Raw genomic sequence first — 17,131 nt, forward strand, 5'->3', positions numbered from 1 at the left:
AGTACACAAAACGCCTGACGGAGATTTCCTTTCTGTAGCAATTGATACCTAGCATGCGCTGGAACGTCTAAAATTATGCCAGAAAGCATTTACTAGTATGCCAATCACGTAAGTAGCAGCGCAGAGGATAGGAGCCTTGCAGTCACCGAAGTTCGGTGCTTGCAGTCGAAAACCTGGACTAATTCGCTGGTTCAGTGCTACTTCTTATAAACAACACGTGTTGTTTCGCCTTGATTAGCCTGTGCAGCGAAATTGCACAGCAGCTAGCTGAAGACTTTTGTACACGAATTTCTAATACATCCCGGCAACTCACGAGCGTTCGAGCGGCGCGCGGGCGGGCGCGCCAAATTTGATGCAGTGTCTCTAAACTTTGGTCAAGTGTTAACATGGCCGAAGAAGAAAACATCGACGACTTGGCTTACATGCAGGTGAGTACACATTGTGAAAGGATGATTTGCGTAGTATCAGATGAATCTAGAGTCTGATAAAGCCTAAACAGGTGAAGACTCAGTTATGTGTAACAATGGTTAGATCTAAAATTTACTTGTGATTACTACAGGTGCGTTGAGAAACGCGTGTCGCACGCCCACCTCCCTGCACGACCATACCACGGTCCGGCCCGGTTGCCGAGCCCGGCGGCTGAGGACGGGCGTGGATCCCGTGTGGACGCGCGGGCAGGCCTAGCTGAGCCCCTCGCAATGATCGAATGAGCTCGAGCCAGGTGCGGGTTAATGCTGCTGTGGTGCTTTGCTTTGTCGAGCGGGCCACGGGTGCACCTTCTTCAGTCAGTAATCCAATCTTAAATCCATTGGCATTGTCTTTATGCTGAATACTGTAGTTGGCCTGGCTGCCGAATAGTAGTAGTAGTACCCATCTGGTGGGGAAGACTTCGTGCCCCCATGCGAATTGTCGAAATTGAGGGGAAAAAAATGCTAAAGTGAAAATGAAAAGCTAAAGCCAAGGACTAAGCAAGGTTGCACTTTTCTGGTCATCTACTCTAACTATAGATGTCTACATCATAGACCTTTAATAAAATATATTCATGACTATGTACATGATCATCGCCAGCCAGAACCCTGCTGATGATCGCGCGCACGTATGTACATCCAGCATGTGGCTATACAATGTACATTATACATAACTAGAAACTACAGTTATATAGGACAGTGCCTGTTCATTGATCAAAACTTCAATCTCAATGTATATCGTAATGTTTATACATTTTCTGGGGACTCATAGTGTTTATAATCTGTTATCTGCAGTCATTTGATGAATGCATTCAATCGGAATTGAACTTTAATGTCTCAAAATTATCAAACATTTTGATTGCATGATATCCCTTTTTGATACAGATTATTGCCTCAATGAATGAGGAAGTTCGCAGGTATACATTTGTACTCCAGATTGTCTAGGGTCACAAATCCTGATTTTTAGCTCACCTGAGCCAAAGGCTCAAGTGAGCTATTGTGATCGCCCTTCGTCCGGCGTGCGTCGTGCGTTGTGCGTAAACTTTTTGCATTTTCATCTTCTTCTTGAAAACCCCAAGACCGATTTTCATCAAACTTGGCAGGTAGCATCCCTAGGGGGTTAGGAACTCAATTTGTTAAAATGGGCACCATGCCCCACCCAGGGGGCCCCTAGGGGGGCCCAACCCCCCAAAAATTAAGGAACCTGTAAAAATCTTCTTCTCTAGAACCAGAAGTGATAGAGCTAAGTTAATACTATGAGCTAGTACATTGATGACTGTAGTTTTAAGTTTGTTCATGGCAGAATCAGGGGTGCCCCCTTGGGACCCAGGGGAGGGGGGTGGGGAGGAGTCCTAATGGGGCCTAAATTGTACATTTTCATCTTCTTGAGAACCCCATTACCCATTTTCACCAAACTTGGCAGGTACATGTAGCATCCCTAGGGGGTTAGGACTCAATTTGTTAAAATGGGCACCATGCCCCACCCAGGGGGCCCCCAGTAGGGCCCTTAACCCCCCAAAATTAAGGAATCTGTAAAAATCTTCTTCTCTAGAACCAGAAGTGATAGAGCTAAGTTAATACTATGAGTTAGTACATTGATGACTGTAGTTTCAAGTTTGTTCATGGCAGAATCAGGGGTGCCCCCCTTGGGACCCAGGGGAGGGGGGTGGGGAGGGGTCCTAATGGGGCGTAAATTGTACATTTTCATCTTCCTTTTGAGAACCCAATGACCCATTTTCACCAAACTTGGCAGGTAGCATCCCTAAGGGGTTAGGATCTCAATTTGTTAAAATGGGCACCATGCCCCACCCAGGGGGCCCCCAGTAGGGCCCAAACCCCCCAAATGAAGGAATCTTTAAAAATCTTATCTATAATGTAGAATCAGAAGTTGTAGAGCTGAGATAATACTATGAGTGAGTACATTAATGACTGTAGTTTCAAGTTTGTTCATAGGAGATCCAGGGGTGCCCCTATTGGGGGCAGGGGTGGGGGGGGGGGGTGGTTTGGAAGGTTCAAATGGGGGCCTGAATTGTACATTTTCATCTTCTTCTTGAAAACCTCATGATGGATTTTTGTCAAACTTGGCAGGTAGCATCCCTAGGGGGTCAGGATCTGAATTTATCAAAATGGGCACCATGCCCCACCAGAGGGCCCCAGGGGGCCCCAATCCCCCCAAATTATAAGGAATCTTTAAAAATTTGGGCCCTTATTGTACACTTTCATCTTCTACTTGAGAATGCCTGGTCAAATGTTGGTAGAGCTGTGAATAATTTAGATTAGTGACTGCGTGAAAGGTGAACTTGCGATACTCAGGTGAGCGCTAGACCCGCGGGTCTCTTGTTCTTTTTTTCTTTGTAACTCTTTCATTCCTTCATTGATGTGTCATGTTATGTGTAATCTTTTGACAAAATCTAAGTGTCTGCCATCCGTAGAGATTTTAGTTTGAGCAATTTTGGAAAGAGTAAAAAGATCAAACTGGACAATTACTCAATAAAACTTTTTCATTCAGAAAGTGATTGTAGGTGATAAAATCAACACAGTGCTTGCTTTCATGTCTCCTGTATTGATATCACCCCAGCGTTTGAAAGCTGCAGTGCACTACACGTCAGGGCGGATCTGTGAAGAGATCGGGCAAGAAATGGATGTGACATTCTCAAGGCAGTTTATCTCTGCACTGGCTGAGACGACATTTAAACAAATGGGTAAATATTTCAGCACTTTGCAAAGAAAGCTCTCTTTTCTGTGTCCTCCCCTCATTTCTCACCAGGTCTGTAATTGTTGCAATCGATGGACAAACTGCCCTAATAACAACTTGATGCAAGAATTCATTTATTTGAATAGAGCAATACTTGTCAGAGAAAGGGGAACTTTTACAGCTGTAGTTTGATGCAGAAATTTGTAAAGTTTCAATGGCCATTTTACGCACTACTTAAAATATACTTCTAGTACACTGTACTTTATTTTTTTTTTCGTTGAATACATGTACAAAAGAAATCACTTCATTGAAACTAAAATATTTATCCTCTCAATACTGACAACGAGCATCTTTACAGATTACAAGTGTGTCTGTAGGTGTATAGAATAAATCCTATGGATGTGAATTCATTAATTTATTTGGAAATTGATAAACTGAGAATGAACTAATGAATTCAAAAGCATGTGGCTAGAACTCCAACTAATGTGAGGTCTACTGTGGTTTTCTATAAATACATGATTTTTATTCTTTTGTCTCACCATAAGAGTGTAACAAACATCAATAAGTGGCTTGACAAGAAGCACATCTTTTATTAAGCTATACTGTAAACTAATGGACCTATTATTACAGTTAAATCTTCAGTATATAGCAATTACAGTGTGATGGGTTTATTTAACATGGCCACTAAGGAAACACTTGTGAGCAAGCTACTGTAAGACCAGATATTTTCGCGGCATGAAATTTTCGCGAATTGGAGCCGAGGGCCTTTTTTCCGGCATGAAATTTTCATGAGTTGCCTCTAACATTCAGTGCACAGAGTGTAGACAAGAGCTTTCGCATTTTGATTTTGTGAATCTTGGCTCGAAACTAAAATGCATGTAGTCGCAAACATTCCTCATTTTACAATACCACAGGACTGTAATGAATTCCTATAAAGTGTCTAACAGCTGCCACTAGGGCACTCACACCAGCCTGAGATGGATAGGATAACATCATTCTTTTTTTTTTTGTTTCCCCCATACAGAAATATTTTCAGAGGACCTGGAAGCATTTGCACAGTGAGTACAACAGACTTCTCAGAGAGACAGTTATCCACCATGTGAATGTTTTCACATTCACAGTCTTCAGCATCCCAAGTCCGTATCTGACAAATCTATACTTAGTGTACTTGTTTGCAGTTTATTTTTATGCAGCGAGGGCAAGCAAGCATCATATGAGTTTTAGATGATTATAGAATGGGTACAATCTTAGCGAAGTATATATGTGGTATAATGCATAAATGTTGTTCAAAATTAATGTCTGATGTTATGATGGATATACAGTAATATAAAAAATATCTAATATTTTTGTGTTGTTAAAAATTGTCTGATATTATGTTTGCAAATGTGACGTCTTTGAGATGATATTTTAGTCAAATAAAAAAAAAAAGACTAATTTAAAGGGAATGCCAAACTATAAAAGACTTTTATTGATCTGTTTTTGCTTTAAAAACACATGCCAATGAAATATCCTTAGCATGGCTTTGCTTTCTGTGATGAGAGAACCAGGAATTTTCATGATGTTAATACAGAATTTGAGTACATACAAGTATGTACGCCATGCTTGTCTTTTTGTGCATTTTATTGATACTCTTACACTCGATGCTATTGCTCCTGAATTGTTCAGCTCACTGTATTGATGACAGTAATGCATCCCTTGCACACGCACGTAGAGTAGGTATAGACTAGCTATATTATCCACATCCAAATCTGGTGCCTGCGACTGGGCGCATGCAGGGGCCAGTGATATATTGGTCTATGTTGATTGCATGGATTGCTGTATCACCACAGAAAATCAACCCAACAAAACTTTGCACAAATATTGTTCTTTTTAGAGACGGTAGGACTTTATGTGGTAAAAATAAAATTTATGCAACATGCGTCCATGTGTCGCATATCTGTCATACAACAAAAACAAAATACTTGCTCAGCAGTACCCTTTGAATATTTATGTTGTAATGATCCTCCAAATTGCTGGTAAAACAAGATTAAGAGTCCTACCATGCTGAATTTGGACATGTAAGACACGTGCTACATTTGAACTTGGCAGCTACTATTTAATTCCTCACAAACACGAACAGTGTTTAATATTGGATGTAAATATTTCACAAATAACACAGAATCTTTAATAGACAGAGTGACTTATGTGTATTAATTCATCTGGTGACTAGTTAAAAGATAATTTGTTTCTCTTTTTTCCAGACATGCAAAAAGGACAACTGTCTCGTCAGATGACGTCAAATTATTAGCAAGACGAAGCAGTGACCTTGTAAGTTAGAAGTGATAGCAATGGTAATCATTCTCAATGTCCAGCTATTTTGATGATGTATAAAAAAGATATTATTATAATTTCATGCTTAAAAACCTTTCTTTGCACCCGTGTCTAATGTTACTACAGTACTTTCATGATACAATCTTGTCTTTCCATCAATCTACAATTTGCACATGTATTGATCTACTTGTACATATGTAAATTCATGTAGAGTTTATGGTGACAAGTGTACTGAATTACTTTATACATTTTTTTATTTTTTTATTTTTTTGTAAGGAAAAGTGCAGGTTATTGTCATGGTGAACTCACTCTCGATTTTCAAGTTTTCCTTGTTTAGTACCAGACTTCATTAGATGAAGGTATACATGTACAATGGAAATTTGATATAAAGAGATCTTATGTAACAAAATACCTGACACAGTGTATAACAAAATAATTTGTCCATTCCCAGTGAATTTATTTCATTTGTTTTGTATTGTTTATTGACTACATTGTACTGACATCTAATAAAAGAACAAGTTATCTTGGTCTAATGGTCTTGTTATACTGTGCTTCCACTACTTTCTTTTATTCAAATCTGACTATACTAGTCTTGTAAAGTTGTAATGGAATATTGTCAATTTCCTTCAGTTTCATGACTGAAGTGAATTGGAAAATACAACATTCAGTGTTTAAAAACGTAGACTAGTAAAGAGTCTGTGGGTATATCTTGCAGCAAACTTTTACTATTACAGTACAGGTTGCATAGTGTGCTATAACCAATACATGTATTTCAAAGAATTGTCTGTTTACTATGTTCCCTCAAACTGTTTTTCAGTTGGCCCACATCAATTCTCTGAGTGCTAAGCAAGCTGCTGAAAATGATGCAGCGAAGGAGAAGAAAGGAAAGCGAGGCAGGAAACCCAAGCCAGTGGTGGAGTCTTCAACAGATGAGGAAGAGTAAAGTGGAATGGACACTCTGACAGTTTGATGCCAATGAAATGGACATTCTGCATCGTGTGAGGCAAATGATAAAGAGATGGAAGCACTGCAGTTGTCTACTGCTTTATGGACACATTTCTAAGCAGTGTTTCCCTTGACTTATCACCAGAAAAAGTATTTATCTTACAACTGCCCTCAGTGGTGAATGTCTTTACAGGATCATTCTTTCATGCTGATGATACCAAAGTGGCAGTAATCTTGACTATATTATTGTTGTACCTGTTACATTGTACAGATTTCTAATTTTACATCCTGTGTCAAGTTTCATTATACAATTGCCTGTGAGAGCCAGTTGTTCCCAGTATATCTTACATTAGTGTTTTGTAGATGCAGAGAAATTTATGTGCAGTGCATACAGTTGTGTATTTTATATCTTTTTTCTCTGTAATGTATTCTTCTTGTAGCAAAACTCCATGTTACCAGTGAACCCCCTTTGGTATGTGAAAAAAAGAAGGGTTTCAAAAACACTTTAAACTACAAGGATACATACAATGTATATTGAACTTATGGGTAAGAAGTATATAAGTATTGTACAACAATGTCATAGCAAGTTTAATATATCAGTGTTCTTGATTATGAGAATCAACTCATTAAAGTATTTGTGTAGTCTGACAAATATACAGCACAAGGTTTAATTTTGTCCCATTACTTTCGAATGATACATACAATGTACTTCTTTTGTGTGTGCATTCCTTGTGAAATGTGATTTCAAGTTTAACTGTGACCAGGTTAAATGACATGAGTCAAATCAAAAGGACAAAATGTAGAGCTTTCAATAGTCCTACATAAACATAAGAAAGTTTTGACATTGTTAAGTTTCACATTTTCAGCAAATACATGTAGGGATATAGGTCCCAGCCACATGCAAATCAGGAGAGGATGTGATGTGATCATCAGACAACTCTCCCATTTGTTTGTACGCACACACACACACACACACACACACAAAATCACACTTTTTTACAATTGTACTATGGTTTATTTAAGAATTATGTTTTTGGGTGAGGATTAAGCAAATCTGCAAGCCCTTTCCCCCTTAAAGTCTTCGCAGCCCCAAGGTTTCTAGGGAGAATGCAATACACTGTAATTTGTTGCAAATGACACATATTTTTCTCTTAGCTTTAATTCCAGTGAATACTGTATTTCGTGAAGATTTGTGTTTAGTTCAATGAAAAAGATGCAAAGTGATGACATCACCTCTGTATGTGATCACAAGGTTGTAACTACACTTGTATGTGCAAAAACATGGGAAACCGTGGAATTCAATGTCCTTACTTTACGTCCAATTGAATGAAACTCTACCACTGTTTGTTTGATTTTACTCTGGTTTACAATGTTTATAAATGCCCATGACATGGAATTGTACTTTCCTGGTTCTTTATTTCCATCAAAATTATATACAGTGCGCTCCCATTATGACAAAGTCCTCAGGACCAGCCATTTTCATTTGTTATAACGAAAGTTATACAATTTGTAGCCCCACAGTAAGGTATATAATGTACATATTATACAGCAGATGATAATCTTTTACCTGAAGTTTTACTTGTTGTAATGAGTATTATTTTCATTATACATCGTGTAATTGTGTTTGTTATACATGTACTGGAGTGTACTGTAAAGCATTAATCATTTGTTGTATGGTACAAATTTAATACCAGAAATCCATTTCATAGAAAGTTGCATTATTAACAACTCTTGCTGCAATATATAGCAAGTGTCATGGTTGTGACAAGAATGCTCCTTCCTGATTGGCTGTAGCTTCAAGAAGTTGCTACTATAGCAAGACTTGCTTTCCCAACATCTTTCATGAAATGGGACCCTGATGAGTAATATTTTGCAGACAAATTTTTGACTCTTTGACAGTAATGGCAAAAAAAAAAAAAAAAAATGAAGAGAGGCTACAAGAAACCAACATGCCTGTAGGGAGTAAAAAAAAATCATACTTTATTGGCCAAATTTGTAAATCTATGAGTTTAACATAAAACTAAAGCAATTTAAACTAACTTCATGTTTATGCTCAATATTTGAATGGCATACAAGACTGAATGCATGCACACACACACTTGTCACAAAAGAGGCACATTTTGGTGCCTTGGGGTAATGATAGGAAAGGTCTATGATACAGTACTTGTACATGTAGTTGTACACTGTAACTGCTCCATAAAATGGTCTGCTCTTTTACAGTTCTCTTACTGTGTATTGAATGACAGGGGTGATCTATAGCAATTTCTCAGTAATATTGTGGTATACAGTGCTACTGAGAGGGAATTCCATGTCCCAACACTTTCTGTCAAAAACAGAACAAGAAAAATTGAGAAGTGTGGCATTACAAGCTGGATGACAGCGCACATTGAAAGAACCACTGGTTGAAGGCACTCCTACAGATTATGCCTTTGTTTGTACTATGCTTGCTAGAAGAAATGGAGGTACAGCGCAAGATTTGACGAAAATAAATTCACAACTGTATCGTATCAAAAATGCTGGGGAATGGAATACATTTATGATCTTGAGAACAGCATGCTTGATTATTATTGTACAGAACACTCCTCTTGATTGAACCAAAGAAAAGGGATAATGTAACTCTGACTTCAATAACATTTATCTTGATATAAAATGTATGTAGAGGAACACACATGTGGTTCAGTGTAAAATAAAGAGTAATTGTTCAACATGCATCAGAATCGTGCATCATGCCACTGTATGCCAGCAATCTTGCCTGGAAGTACAGTAAAAGTACAACAACCCTGTAGTTTGCTCGTGTTATATATGGGTTTGTCTGTCAGATGAGATATAATGCATGCCAAAATTATGAAAATACACTTTACTACACTGGTACATACATGTTGCACTAAAGGCTTCTAATTAATTTCATAGAGACATCCTCAAGTCACTGATCTTTTGTTTGTTTGTTTGTTTTTGTTTTTGTTTTTGCTAATGGGATTGAAGGCAATTTATTTTTCAAGAATCAAAAGGCATACGAGACAGTACCAGAATCTTAACTCAGATTTGAACATTTTATCCTCTCCCCTTACAAAATGTATTTTGTACATATTGTCCATGTACCCATATCATACAGTGGAGTAGTACAAATGTACAATGTACACTGTGTACAGGATACTCTAATGTCCCTGGCATGACAAAACCTTGTTTCTCAAAAATCATGTATTTTTAAGAGAGTAAGAACAATATCTCATTTCAACATAAGTTTCATGAAATAATACATTGTAACATCAATGTTGATGTCAGATAATGGATATATGTAAATGTTGTTTGGATTACACTTTTAAACTCACATCAGTATTTCTAATACAATGTACATGTACGTTGTAAATTCAAAATTGAGTTAGGAGATTTTTGAACACAGTTTATATGTACTTGCCAACTGAGATACATGTACAAGGTCTTGTCACCCTGGGGGCAATACGCTACAAAAAGTTTTGTACGGTACAGTGCATGATTTAACGCCGAGTTCAGTCAAGTTATTACTGCACTCTTTGCACAGTTTATTCTCAATCATAGAGGTGGAAATCTCTCACACTGCCCAGTTGAAACGTGTGACTTCTACACGATGGACATGAATGCACTAATACTCAGTACATGTAATACAATCTGCAGGGCCCTACATGCATCAATTGGAATTAGCACTGAGCCTGCTTGTAAGTGGCTTGTGAAAATGTCTTTTATACATGATGGAAGCAGTGTCAAAATCCTTGAAGACCAGTCAAGATTACATAATGAAAATGGGTAAAATTAACACGACATGCTTTTGAAAACACATCCTTGTTACATTTACTGTACATCAATACAGTACATTTATTTATGTCGTGCAATGATTAAGGAATCAAACATCTTTAATACATGTACGCATAACATTCTGTCAAGTTAGTTTGGAAACCATAATTTAGCAGAGGGCACACACCAATGTATGAAATGACTTGTAAATACACACCAAGTCCTACTAAATGTATGTAGTTTTGTAAAACATCAACACTGTAAAGTGGAGTTCATAATATCTGCATATTGATAACAAAAGTACATCATCTTTGAACTTTCAAGAACTGCATGGAACTCTTCCATCTAAGCATTTCTTTCTGGTGACATGGACTTCTTGCAACACGACTAAAAAGACAACTTGCCACATTTAAGGCAGTGACACAACATTTTACACCATATATGTTGAACACAACTAGATGCTTTCGAGCAATATAGTCTGTTCTTGTCATCTATACCCACTGAACATTAATACATGGTGTCTGAAATGAATTGTTCTCTCATTTTTTCGTGAAGATATAAAATGGGCTTCAAGTCTTGTGTGCAAAACTGCTTGAAGAATGCCTCACAGCACTGCCTGCTCAGGATCACATGATCAGCTACAGCAAAATATCCCTGACCATCATCAGGTGGTCAAAAATGGCAGCTGTGCTGATTTATGCATGCAAATTGGCACTAAATTTGCTTCTTCAAATCCATAGCATTTTAATAGTCGTATATGCTGTAGAGATAAAATGACAACAATCGTAGGAATATTGTAAAAAATATCAAGTGTAAAATGACACATGGTAAATTTCATCAATCAATCAACATGATTCAATACATTGTACTTCAATCCAATTGAGAGATTCAAGCAACTACAGTCGTTCAAGTGACAGAACTTTGAGAAATGCTTTGCAGACTGATGAATGTACCTGCTAGTACCAACAACTGATATACATGTACTCTGAAAGCAAATTCAGATTAGAATTTTGAATTACATGTACCAATCACAGAAAGATCCATCTGAAATACTGACATCTAAATCTAGAATATGATTTTTTTGTGTGTGTGCTGCATAGGAATACTAGTGTTATATTTAGTTAATTAGGTATGAAATCAAAATGGTTCATAAAAAAACTACAATCCAGATCCCCATAGAATGCAGTGATCTTTTATTTTTTTTCAGGCCCATAACTAGAATTTTTATGGGGGGGGGGGGGGGGTTCAAAATTGGAAATAATGGACCTTTCTGAGGAAGTTAACCCTAATCAGGCCGGGCTTTTTTGGCTATGCTAAAACCGGAGGGGGGGCATGCGTGACACCCACATCGTGATCTACGAGATTGTGTCCCAAGATTTTTTGAAACAATCAATTTCTTATTTTAATTAATTAATCATGCAAATTAAGCACCAAGATCATATTTTAGCCTGATTAAAAGCATTGAGAGTCTAATTTTTGGTATGTGTATCTGTTTTAACATATTCAACAATGGTTGAATCACAAAAACTTCAAAAAGTCATTTAATTTCTTATGTATTTTATTGTTTTTGGAATTTCTTATGTATTTCTTTGTTTTTCGACTTTTGTAGGTCTACTTATATTCTGCTCTTCACCATTAAATGGCAGTGGTTTTTACTATTGTGTAAGACAAAGTACAGAATGCTGTGCTTCATCTTATTTTGGGTCAGCAGCAAGGCAAAACACTGTGTGATTTTCTTGGGAGTCCTACATGGCACAAAATATTTGTTCCTCATCAAAAGCTTAAGCCAAAGCCATCAATTCTGTTCATCTGACTCCTCTGATCCATAACATGATGTAAGGGTGCTTAAAGGAGTATTCTAGATGATTTTCATAATTTCACATTATAAATCGACAGCTCCATGTACTGTATAGACCTGTGGAATTTATTGTGGTCTTTGAGCAGAGAAACTAATACTCTGAAAAATCTTAACAAAATAGGAGCCTCATGTATTTTAGAAATGTAGCAGTGTAATTCCATTACAATACTGCTTGATTGACAAGTTCACCTGTGTAGCATACCTTCTTCTTTTGTTCTGTTTCCTTGAGCCCCCACTCATGCATTCAAATGTTGTCATCATCCTTGTTCATTGCAATTTGCTACATATTTTGAATACATTCTTATTCCTCATCCCAATCACTATAAATTCTGAAACTCTGTACTCAGCATAGGTAATTTATCGTTGTTCAAATGTAAAAATCTGAAAATCATCTGGAGGTCTCCTTTAAAATGTAATGTAACACTGTGATAATTCTATGAATCACACCTGGGTCTACCTCTGTACTGAGATCCTAATCCATGCTAGGCAGGGAGGACCAGGGATTTCATATAAACCAAAAGTGACATTTCCACTGCTACCCCTTTTCACACATTTGAAGCATTTCTCCTGCCTCATCAATACAAGGCAATGTCAGTCAACATTCTCACAAAACTAGTTTCAGACATTTTTTACACTGTAAAGTGAACAATGTAGACATTATTTTCTACAGGTACAAGAAGAGGAAGTACTGGTGCTATTCTCCTCGGCACAGATGTATTTTCACAACTGGTCTCAAAATTCTCATTACAGGGGTAACCTGTCAGGTCTGTCTTATAAATACAAAGCTTCAATGCATAAACTAGATATATCGCTATGGCTACTGATATGCCTCCGCCATAATGCATGGTTCTCTTAACAGGTCTATAGTACAATGTCTTGACAATGTGTGATGACAGTTTCACACAAGTGGCAAAATATTAAAATGACAGGTTTGACACAAATGTGCTGAATGTTCCCTTTCCTAGAACTAGGTTCAATTGGATGAATGATTAAAATGTCAGAGTGCAGGTATTTGGGGAACTGATGATTTTTACTTGACTTTTGACCCTTTTATAAGTTTATGCATTGAGTAATTTTCAAGGTATTGAGAAAAAGCATAATTTCAGTATCAAATGGGAAAATAGCATTATCTAGACCTGGCCTTTGACCTTTGACCTCACAGTTCCAAAGAGAATCACTGTTAGGTTGAACATGCATAAATATGTAAGTTTCATGATACCTTGAGTTACTTTCGAGATATGGAGGAAAAAGTGCAATTTAGCACTTTCACTTGACCTTTTACCTTTTGACCTTTGACCTTTCGGCAAGAAACTTCCCCAAAAATATATATTGGGTAATACATGCCATACATCAATTTAAAAAAAAAACAAACCTTCAGGCATATTGCATTTTAAGGAAAGTACTGATATTTTGAGGAGTTGACCTTGACCTTTGACCCCCCTGACCTTTGACCCATGACCCCCAACTTTCCTAGATAATCATTGCCCATCGGTACAAGCATATATACTAAGTTCCATGAAGATACCTTGAACCATTTGCGAGATATGGAGAAAAACGTGAAATTTCAAATTTTTTTTTCACAAAATAACCTGTGACCTTTGACCTTTGACCCAGTGACCCTAAAATCCACACAAAGTATTATCCCCCAAGGATATACCCTCATACCAAGTTTGATGTAAAACCACCACACGGTTCTTGAGATATCGACAAAAACAAAACGGGACGGACGGACGTACGGATGGACGTACGGACGGACGGACGGACGGACGGACGGACGACCCGAAAACATAATGCCTCCGGCCACTTCGTTGCGGAGGCATAAAAAGGATGTCTTCAGTGGTTACAGTCCTTTCATCCCTTGTTGCGTAATGCAAGATTATCTCAGTTGTGACCTGTGATGCATGATTTATTTTTTTTTTCAGAAGTACCTGCTTCTAATAAAGTCCAAGCTCTTGATGCATTCTCAGGAAAAGATAAAGAAGCATATAAAAAAACACAACAGGCATAGATCCTTAAGGGAAGCCTATGAACTTTGAAGCGTTCCTTTAGGAGCAAATCTTCACACATAGAGACTGAAGTCGATCCGTCGGGAGCTGTAGAAATTCTGACCAGACCCCACTTTCCGCACCCAAATGCCATCTTTGAAGTAGTCCTGCTCAGACCAATCCTGCATCTGTTGGCTCTGGTATGGTCCATATATTTCGGCATCATCCGTGTTTTCCCATTTGTACTCCCAGTAGACGAGATCTGGGTCAAGTTCCCCTTTGTCGGCACCATTGGTTTCATCTGTGAATGATGTACACAAAGTTTGCTTTATAAAGAGAGAAATATTGCACTTGGTAGGAAGTGAAATCTAGCTACGTTACTGTATTCTTACAATGACATGACAAGGGTACATGCATCTCACTGCCGACGCCAGGTTTTTAAAAGTGTGTGTGAGTGTGTGTGTGTGTGTGGAGGGGAGGTACAATGTAGTTTATATTTCTGGTGCCAATTCCAGCTAACAGCTATCAGCTAACAAGCCAAAAAAGAAAAAAAAAAGACCTTCACTGACATTTTCCGGTGTCACTTCAACATTTCTTCAGCTAACATGCAAAAATACAAAACAAAACAAAAAAAAAGAGAAAAAACAAGGCCTTCAGTACAACTTTCTGATGCCACTTCCAGGTATCTTCAGCTGACGAGCAAAAAACAGAAAGGCTGTACCCGCGCTCCCACTTCAAGGTTTCATTGCCTGGCCAAAAAACAAACAAAACAACAACAACAACAACAACTTGCAATCAGCAAAAGCCTAATCACATTCTATTTTTATTTTCTTGTGCCACTTCCGCGGCAAAAAAAGAGGGGGCACAAAGTGGTTACACCCTATATACGTATTCCTATATATTATGGAGAGAAAAAAAGTGCCCTCTAAAAAAAGGCAAAAACACTGTCCCTCAAATACAACTTACAAGGTAGGTTCCCTGTGTGAGAGAGTAACAACTTGCGCATGTAAAAGATCCCGCTTCATTCATTCATTGTAAAGAACTGGGTGCATAACCCTATGAAGTGTTTTGCTTCGTATCCAACTAGACCTCATGAAACTATGAAGTGTTTTGCTTCGTATCCAACTAGACCTCATGAAAGACCAGCTAGTGCAGCTGAATATGGGCTATCAAGCCATCTAGATGGCAAAATGAAACAAACAATCAAACTAACAGACTGCATCCTACCTGCTTTGCTTGTATTTGTTGTTAACTTCTTATCATCCACTTCCTCTGCAAACATGTCAAACTCTGCTTCCTTCTTGGCAGCCTTAGCCTCCTCATCCTGCTTCAGAATATGATGGATCTTCTCATACGTGTACTGATACATGTCAAAGTGTCCCCTTGCTACTAGCTCATCTACAAGGTCTGTCAGTTTCAACATATTTGCTTTACTCTCAGCTGTTACCTCCTCAGATTCAGAGTCTTTAAGTTTCTGCGCTTTCCTTTGAGCTACTGAGCCCATCTTTTTCTTTCCACCACCAAGCCTCTGCATCGCCTTGGTGACGCTCTCTCCCTCCTTCATGTAACCAAGCATCTCTCGCATTACTTCAACTTCGGGCCTGGTAGGAACAGCCTCTCCATCGCTTTCATCATCAGCATCCGCTCCCTTGTCCTGTCGCTTGAGGGCATTCTCCTCCTCCAGTCGATCCCAGTCAATATTCTCCAGCCATTCATCCCTGACATCATCCGTCTTCTTCTCATGATAGTTGCCATCCTTGTCAAAGTGACCCTCTGACATCTCCTGCTTGAGGTTGAAGGGCGTCAGCTTCACATCATCTTCCAAGTCAAGAGCCTCATCTTCCGCCCCTAATTGAGACAATAGCAAATCAATTCTTTAACATCCTGTTTTACCTGACAATGCTCATCAATGATGTAATTGCAAAGATTCACTTTATTCAACAAAATGCCTTTTTGATGGATGATATTTTATTAAGTATCCAAAAATATCAAACCACCATCTGTATCATGCTGGAGTTAACTCTTTATATGCCACATTCGCAACCTTGACACAATCTATGGTGTGCCAACTTCGCATATTCTGCTCAAATGCACAACACCGCCCAAAGTGATTGAAAAATCGCCAAATGCTGCAATGCAATGATAGCGTTTCTCACGATTGCATTCCTGTCACATGTAGATTGCATTGCACTTTCATGTGTTGGTTAACTGTAAAGGGTTGTTCCTTACTGGATTTGCAAGTAAATTCATTTCTCAAGTTTCTTTTACTCTTTTGTATGCAAAAGTCATGCCTCTACAATAATGTACAGTAGCTACTGGTCATTTGAAAAATAAGCAATCATAGATTTGCCATACAATTTACATCAAAGCAAAGCTTGGCATTTTCTTTACATCTTTGCTCATTTCATGTCCAGGGTAACAAAAATCTGTAAAAGTTGCACAGATTTGTAAATCAGAATGTTTTCCGAAAGCATAACTACATTGCTGTCTCAGAATAATGTGGCACACAGGGGGTTTATATACCATGGCATAAAGAGTTGGGAAACAATAAAAATATTGATTTTGCAAGAGTAATTCACTCTCCCATGTTTGCTATGAAAGCATGTCAGATTTTATTTCTTTTTTGAAGCGTAAAAGACGAAAATGATTATAACTTTCAGTGCAGCAAATACAAACACATTATGCAATACCTAGCTACAAACCAAATAAAAAACCAGACATCATGTAACTGAATTTAGTTATGGTATAGCTCCTTGGAGCTGCAAGAGGCACCTCTTCAAGTATCAAGTGAGTACTACATTTAAAGAAAGTGGCAAATTTCTTTTTCTGTAATCAAGTGAAGACACAAAAAATAAAATGGGAAATTTCAAGTCTCAACCCTTTGTTGCTTACCCTCAACTTCATCCTCATGCATCTCATAGGCTGCAACCTCATCCACCTTGTCCTCTTCATCACTATCCAGTGAATGCTTGTCCTTAAAAGTCTTCAGTCTCTTCGTGTCTGTCACACCAGGTTCTCCTGTGCTCTTTTCACTCTGGTCACTTTGGTCAAATCGTACCTTTCTCTTCATTTTCTCTGCCATTGTAGCGTCTCCACTTCAAAA

General features: G+C 38.1%; 2 protein-coding genes across 2 annotated transcripts; one reads left to right on the top strand and one right to left on the bottom strand.

Annotated features, from left to right (window-relative positions):
* The first annotated feature begins 290 nt into the window (after nt 1–290).
* On the top strand, nt 291–9,859 carry LOC140228059 (centromere protein S-like). The gene is made up of 5 exons (XM_072308465.1): nt 291–428; nt 3,046–3,169; nt 4,187–4,220; nt 5,403–5,469; nt 6,290–9,859. Exons 1-5 carry the CDS (start codon nt 387–389, stop codon nt 6,413–6,415), a joined length of 393 nt encoding a protein of 130 aa, XP_072164566.1. The 5' UTR covers nt 291–386; the 3' UTR covers nt 6,416–9,859.
* Nucleotides 9,860–14,062: 4,203 nt separating this feature from the next.
* Nucleotides 14,063–17,119, bottom strand: LOC140227379 (CD2 antigen cytoplasmic tail-binding protein 2 homolog). The gene is made up of 3 exons (XM_072307790.1): nt 16,921–17,119; nt 15,256–15,876; nt 14,063–14,329 (listed from the first exon to the last, which is right to left on the bottom strand). Exons 1-3 carry the CDS (start codon nt 17,108–17,110, stop codon nt 14,103–14,105), a joined length of 1,038 nt encoding a protein of 345 aa, XP_072163891.1. The 5' UTR covers nt 17,111–17,119; the 3' UTR covers nt 14,063–14,102.
* Nucleotides 17,120–17,131: the final 12 nt, after the last annotated feature.

The sequence above is a fragment of the Diadema setosum genome, chromosome 4, assembly GCF_964275005.1.
Source record: "Diadema setosum chromosome 4, eeDiaSeto1, whole genome shotgun sequence".
In the NCBI taxonomy this organism is placed as follows: Eukaryota; Metazoa; Echinodermata; class Echinoidea; order Diadematoida; family Diadematidae; genus Diadema; species Diadema setosum.